Source organism: Chaetomium globosum, genomic scaffold (assembly GCF_000143365.1).
Source record: "Chaetomium globosum CBS 148.51 scaffold_3 genomic scaffold, whole genome shotgun sequence".
NCBI lineage: Eukaryota > Fungi > Ascomycota > Sordariomycetes > Sordariales > Chaetomiaceae > Chaetomium > Chaetomium globosum.
The window spans coordinates 3,103,581-3,110,683 of record NT_165978.1 but is presented as its reverse complement, the minus strand read 5'-3'; the positions used below and the strand labels follow the sequence as shown (position 1 = coordinate 3,110,683).

The 7,103-nt window shown below is 56.9% G+C and overlaps 3 protein-coding genes across 3 annotated transcripts; 1 reads left to right on the top strand and 2 right to left on the bottom strand.

Annotated features, from left to right (window-relative positions):
- Nucleotides 1-836: 836 nt before the first annotated feature.
- CHGG_06312 (uncharacterized protein) lies at nt 837-1,310 on the top strand (the record flags this gene model as incomplete). The annotated part of the gene is made up of 2 exons (XM_001222406.1): nt 837-871; nt 1,040-1,310. 2 exons carry the CDS (start codon nt 837-839, stop codon nt 1,308-1,310), a joined length of 306 nt encoding a protein of 101 aa, XP_001222407.1.
- Nucleotides 1,311-2,658: 1,348 nt separating this feature from the next.
- On the bottom strand, nt 2,659-5,304 carry CHGG_06311 (uncharacterized protein; the record flags this gene model as incomplete). Its single annotated transcript, XM_001222405.1, has 3 exons — nt 2,659-3,080; nt 3,216-4,929; nt 5,029-5,304. 3 exons carry the CDS (start codon nt 5,302-5,304, stop codon nt 2,659-2,661), a joined length of 2,412 nt encoding a protein of 803 aa, XP_001222406.1.
- Nucleotides 5,305-6,041: 737 nt separating this feature from the next.
- Nucleotides 6,042-7,043, bottom strand: CHGG_06310 (uncharacterized protein; the record flags this gene model as incomplete). The annotated part of the gene is made up of 4 exons (XM_001222404.1): nt 6,042-6,473; nt 6,535-6,563; nt 6,613-6,747; nt 6,806-7,043. 4 exons carry the CDS (start codon nt 7,041-7,043, stop codon nt 6,042-6,044), a joined length of 834 nt encoding a protein of 277 aa, XP_001222405.1.
- Nucleotides 7,044-7,103: the final 60 nt, after the last annotated feature.

Below are 7,103 nucleotides of genomic sequence, written 5' to 3'. Positions count from 1 at the left end.
TTCCGCCCAATGCGTCTGGCTGACCATGTATGTCGGCAATAACCTAATAAACTCCTCCAGTCTTCCACACCATGTGACTACCGTCATTGCCAACCCTGAACACAAATACGCCTCGTCAGTTTTGTGCTTTAAGCTGTCGCTGCTAGCCATAGCTGATATCTTACTGCGACAATATCGGCACGTTTGGGAGTAGGGACCACTTGCCGCGCCGGGGGCAATCACTGAGCAAGAATACTTTCTATCACTAGTGGTCGACTAGGGAGTGACCCAGGTACCTGGACCAGTTCTTCTCGCCGTGTCTTACGGGCATGCTTCGTGATATGGAAGCAAATTCGTCGCAGCGAGGGCTTGGCCGGACCCTCGCCGTTTCAACATTACGGGGTCCTTGGATCGCGGTTTTGGTCTCTTTAACAGACATTGACGTGATATGTGGTAGAGTTCTCAAGTCATCAACCATCCGTTCAGACAGTCCCCACAACAAGAGCCGGTTTTCGTTTTGGGGCCTCTGACAGTCACTTGTATCTGGGGGGCGAGTGATGTGGCTAGACAGAGATGGCCTAAAGGGGAAACGAAAGGGGGTGAAGCTGGAAGAGGTCTGTTTGTGCCTGACCTGGACGGCACTGTGTTTCATAGGATGTGGTAGGCCAGTATATAATCCCATCCACCATCATGCTACACTCTAGCTTCTCTCAAACCAAAAACCACGGCCAACCAAAGGCAACACACGACTCGAAACGACAGAACCTTTCTAGATTCAAGGCTACGTAACTTCCATAGCCCCGTTGCCACGCCCCCAACCTCATTTTGCAAACCCAAAACCCCAAACAAAACCAAACATGTACCAATACCAACGGACCGAATTCCGCTGCAGGTACTGTCGCCAACAGATCTCCCTCCCCCAAGGGCACAGCACCCCCTGCCTACAACGAACCAAACCCCAACGACGCCAACCTCAAAATCTACAACCGTAATTGCCCCCACTACATTGAGAGGGCAGCCTCATCCACCACCTACCCTAGCGGCACCAACGGCACCACAGCCGGGGTATCAGACATACAGATCTCCGCGCCGCCGCTCGCTCGCGTGAGGCCCTCGGCCCGCTACGCCGAGGTTGTCAAGCTGATCTGATGGTCGCCGCTAGGATGGCCAAGCAGCGCGGTGCGCTGTCTGCTGCTGCTGGTGGGCAACCCGCTGAGGCTGGTACGCCCCCGACCCTGATGAGATCCCCGGCTGGTGCCACCGGGGGTGGTGAGTTGGTATTTTGCGCCGTTGATAGGGGTTGGGCTTTTGCTATACTGGTAGCTGTGTGAGGAGATTGGAAACTCAGGTCGGGGCAGGTTGGTTACTGAGTAGATGCTGGTAGTTGCGTGATAGTTGGGTAGTTGACAATACCAGCTGGACGGCCAGAACCTGTTTCATTTTTTTTTTTCGAGATCTGTGATCTAACCACACCGCGACCGACACTCGAAGCCCACCAAGTTCCTTCGTACTTCACTTACACCGTTCCCAGCACTGTTGGTCCTCGACAGGGGCTACAAACATCACCATTACCACCTCAAAGCTTCAACACCCAAGGCCAATAAAACACCATTTTCAATAGTGTTTATTCCGTGCCGTCCAAATAAGGTAACCGGGGGCCGAATCCTCCCGCATTGCACCCACCAACCGAGTTGTGTCGTCATACAGGCCATGCTCAAAGACCCAATTGAGACGGCACAGCCGAAGCCGAAACCCTCGGGCGTGATGCCACACTCTCCGGTACCACCTACCGCCCAACAAAACCACCAGAACATATGGTGATAGTGGTCTAGTGTTTTAGTATGCATGCCACGCCGCATAGCTAGCTACCTCCTCGCCACAACTCAAGTCCAGAAACCTCCGACCAACAACAACAACAACAACAACAACAACAACAACAACAACAACAACAACAACAACAACAACATCCACACAACACCACCAACACACCCACCTCCATCACACCGTTTTATCAACCACCCATCTCAAAACAATATTCAGACCCGACCATCTGGTCCCAAAGACCGACCACCCACGCCGCCGGGCTGCCGGGAACCCCAACCCCCCAACCTCCCGTGTCTCATCCCCACTACCCCTCCTCCCCTTCCCCCAGGCTAGAACATGAGCGGGAAACGACCGCCGCAAAGACACCATCCCCGCGCCGCACCCCCGCCTACAGCCGCAGTTTGAGACAGCAAAACTCCCGGCCAACGAGCACCAAACCACCAACTTCAGCCAGGCCGGTGCAACATCACCGAAACCGCCCCAACAACCGGGTGGTCTCGTCCCAAAGCTGAGAGGGGCCATGGCCAGCCGGCAGAGACCGGGCATTTTTCACAGAGTAACAGCTGTTGAGATGATGCAAAATTCCAGTAAAACGCTTATTCTGAGTTGATCATTACAAAATATTTACTGGGATACCATACCACCACCGATATGGGCCAACATACTACATACCCTGGTCACGCCTGACTCCGCGAGGCGGCCTACCCCCCCTTCGCCGTACCCAAGTCAAGCCAGCCTCCTCCGTTTCCTGCATATCCATTGTCTAGCTCTTCACACCAATATCCCACCGAGAACCCCCTCCTCCAGCGGGACGGGGCGAGGTGGAAAGACCGGGCATCCCAACCCCCCCTCACGCTAGTACTCCACCAACTTGATCCTCGAGCGCACCTCCTCGCCCAGCTCCTCAGCCTTGACCAGCCCCAGCAAGACACAATCCCCAAGGAAGAAGAGGGCCCGCTCCTGGGCATAAGAGAGGTAATCGAACTCCTCTTCCGCATCATCCTCGCTCTCCGTCTCCCCGTTAGCGGCTTCCCCCTTCTCCACCCCGCCCTCAACCTCCCCAGCACCACTCTCCCCGTCAGCACCCTCCAACCCCGGAACCTTGGCCTGCACAATCCCCCAGGCAACCCACTGCGCGCTGTTGGCCGTGCGCCACAGCCTAGTCTCTTCAAGCAGCGCCTCCACCCTGCCCGAAACGACCTCCTCGCCCTTGCGCTCCTCCTCCTTTCCAGCCGCCTGCGGGTACGCGCGCATCCAGCATGAACTCGACGATGGAGCTAGACGAGGGGACGGCATGCATGCTGATGCCGCTGACAGACGGCGACGATGACGCCATGCCGGGGCCCTGGGGGGCTGGCGGCGGGAGTATCAACGTAAGGAAATTGCGGTCGGTGGTGACGTAAGGCCTTGACGAAGTGGTGCTGCTGGTCCGGGGTCGGGTAACGCGTCGTGTCGCAAGCGTAGGGCCGACGGGGTCGTGGTAATTGTAGGCCCACTCGGTAAAAGTGGTTCGCGAATTCGAGGCCGGGCAAGTTGGCGGCGGCGTACTCGAAAGTCGATGACGACGAGCTGCTTGTGTTCGTTGGCGGGCTGGAGGAGCGGTGATTTCTGGTCATCGGGCCGCACGCGGAGAATGTTGCCATATTGGGTCTGTGGAGGCACTGGGTTAGGCGGGTGGTTCGAGCGGCGACGAAGATGAGAGGAGCTTACATCGTTGTGGGCAAAAACGAGCTTGTCGCGCATGTTTTTGGCGTTACCGTAATGGGCTTCTAGATGGCGGCGGTACTTGTCTACGAGGGCTTTGAAGACGGGCCACTGCACGCCACAGACGAAGCCATGCGCGGCTGGCAGGCTCTGGGAATTGGAAAGAATCTGTCTATCGAGGAACAAGACTGTCTTCTCGACCTGGCTGAGCCACTTGTCCCAGTTCTTCCACACCCCCGGCCCCTGGTCCCTCTCCTCGCTAAGCAGCTCAACTCCGTCGTGCAGCTCCCGCATTCGTTTGGCAATCTGCCTGGATGTTTCGGGCTCCCGCATGCTCCCCGGGGTGAGTGCGGTGGCATTCAGGTACTGTTCGAACCTACCATTCTGGAACGTCCCCAGGAGCCGAGGGCCGATCTTCTTGCGGGCGAGCCGCCTAAGCACTGCCTCAGCTCGTTCTCTCGGTCGATCAGATGCTCCACTTGGGGCCCGTATGATTCTCAGCAGTACCTTGCCCGGTTGTTTCTTGCCGGGTTCCCGGGGTAAAAGGGAGTCGGAGGGCGGCGAAACCACGTAGACAGCGTTGGTCAAGGCCCCGCTAAGGCGTTCAACCGAGATGCTCTCGCCGCTATCTAGCGGAACGCGCTTCCAGCCTTTGAGCCGTAGGGTGTGCGCCAGACGGATGATCTCGTTCTTGAACGCGGTCCAGTTCTGCCTTTCCTTCTCCTCTTTGCGGCTCGAGATGGAGGCAGAATCGTCGGCGCCGGCTTTGCCACCGGTATAAGCAAGAGTTTTGGAGTTGTCGAGCACGGCATCGCATCCTGGGACCACGACATCGCCGTCGAACCACTCGGTGTCGGACGACGCGGTCCGGGCGAAAGTTTTACTCGACGATTTCCTCCGGTGTCTCCGCCCAAAACGTGAGACGAGCTGTGAGAGGGAATTCAAGCCCAGGGCGGCCGCGTTGTCGTCCAGGATTCTCTGCAGCCGGTCGAGGGACACTTCGCTCGAGTCAGACTCAATGGAGTCGGCTCGGGCTCTACCAGGGGCTGGGGTTGGAATGTCGACATTGCTGGGGGGTGATCTCCGCCGTAAATGGGGCCTCCGGGACCCCTGGTTCTTCTTCTTAGTCTTCTCCCGTTCGAGCCACTCTGCCACCTGGGATAAGAGCCGCTCGGTGCCCAGATCCAGCCGGTGACGGTGATGAGAATGGGGTTGGTGGCTCTGGGGATCTTCGGCAGAGGCGGCGGGGGTAACGGGTGCAGAATCAGGACCGCTTTCCATGCTAAACTGACTGAGGGTAGAAGACCGCGAAGGGGTAGTAGATAGAGGAGGCCGTCCACTGAGCCGCTTGGCAACACCCGCAGAAAATTGCTTCTTCACCTGTGACTCGTCGGGAGATGATGAGGACTGGGGCTCAGCGATCTGAACAGCTGCTACGTATTAATATAAGGTTTAGGGAGGAGAAGAGGAGGTATAAGATGAGGTGATCGAGGAACGGGTGCGGAATCAGTGGCTACCCACTGGGATGGCCGGAGCAGGTTGTGTTTCCTGGGCGATAAGACTGCGCGTTTCAAGTGCCACACGAATGGGCTTGGGCAAATGAGAGATGGCTTCTTGCCAATTCTGCCACGCGCTAGCTGAGGGCGTAAAACAGACGGCTGGGGGGGTGACGAGTAGGAAGGGAAAGTACCAACCTTTGACTGGCGCACTTGAAGGGGGTGCCCTCTCGCCGTCACCGTCCATCTTCAAGGCAGAGCGCCTTGGTTGGACTGGATTTCCCGGGGACGGTGCAGACATGGTGGCGTCGGTGATAGAATGCAGGGCGAACTGCGGGCGGTTTCTTTCTCCCAGTTGGCTTCAATTGACAAAAGCGGTAAAGGTAATGATACTGAACAGAGAGGTCAGGTGGTTGTGTGCCCAAGCGCCAGCAATTGATGGAGACCCCGCGTGATCAAGTTCCGCAAGAAGACAGGGGCGCGATAAGCTTTTCAAGGATGGGGCTGTCTGATTCGAGCAGGGATCGAGCTAGAGATGTTTCGGGTCTACAAAAAGTCGAGTTTTGGTGTTGAGTTTTCGGACGAAGCAAATGGAAGGGCGCTCACATGGGAAACTGCAGCCCAAAAGAAATTAAAAGTTCTTCTGGCTCAAAACGGCAGGTATCGGTCGGGAACCTGATCTCGGCGGGGCTATGGCGGTTGCATTTCGGGGGTCCCAAGCCCCACTACATCGAGATAGGCGTTGATGGGCTCGTGCCCAACCAGGATGACGTAGATGGGCTGCAGCCACCGTGCCATTCTGCATGTCCCCTTGGAGAACCCGAAAGTCTGGAATTGCACGTGCCGGATTCTCTGGATGCCAGGGTTTTCCCGTTCAACGAATGGGCTGCAATTTGCGTTTTGGGATGTGGACGGCAGAAGAACTTGACTGACCAAAAAAGTGTGTACACATGCATGTGCACCACCAATTTCTGAGTCAAACAAGTGGAGATATGGTACATTTTTTGTACAGTGAGTTAGTCGCCTGGCTATCCAACTTCAGCTCCTTTTTAATGGCCCCCTCCATTCCTTCATGTGGTCTAGGATGACTTTGGCGGCTTGGTCTGGCGAGTGTTGCCGCCCAAGGGCCTCGACAAAGTCTCCCTCGGGATCCATCAGATAAAAGTAGATGCTGTGGTCGACCAGATAGTCCTGGCCCGGCTTAACCTCGCTCGGTGTGCTAAAATAGACGCGGTATGCCTTGCACATGGCCTTGATTTGTTCATATGTGCCCGTCAGGCCAATGAACTTGGGGTGGAACTCGGCCAAATACTCCTTCATCTCCTTGGGCCCGTCGCGCGCCGGGTCGCAAGTAACAAAGAGTGGGGTCATGACCCCAGGGCGCTGCTGCTCAACCAGGTCAAACATCCGCGCCATCTTGTCCAGTTCCTCGGGGCAAATGTCGGGGCAGTGGGTGAAGCCAAAGTAGACCTAGCGAAGAGAGTCAGCATGAGGCCCATCTCCGGCCCTATGGCAGCAGGGTAGTACACACCAGAGAGTACCGCCCCTTCAGGTCTTGGTCTGTCACCTTATTCCCGTTCTGGTCGATCAACTCGAACGGCCCGCCCACCTTTGGGCTTGCCCACGCCCTTGTTCGCCTCTGCTATCCTCTTGCGTTGCATCCGATCCTTTTCGTTCTCAAAATACCAGACCAGGCCGGCGCCGGTGACGATGAACAGAAGCCCGGGCCTTTCCACGAGAAGGGCTAGACGACAACAAGGTTAGCCGCTACCCGACATCCCACAACCCAGGTTTTGCAAAACGTACCCCTGACCTATACCGGCTCTTTGCCTCCTCCACTGTGTTGAACTTGAACCGGCGCTGCACCAATGGCGGGTAGGGCTGGGATTGGAATCTGGCGGGGTTCGGAGCTGTCGGTCGCTTCGTGGGCGCACTGCGCGCTGTCGACATGAGTCGAGTGCATTGTTGGGCACATTGCCTCGGGGCTACCCTCGGCAGAGCATTGAAGACGGCGCGGGCCGTGGTGGTTGGTTGGGGCATGGTGCCCGTGGTGGCGTGGCTCGGTCGCAAAGTCTCCAGGAGCATCGAGCTCAGCTTCAA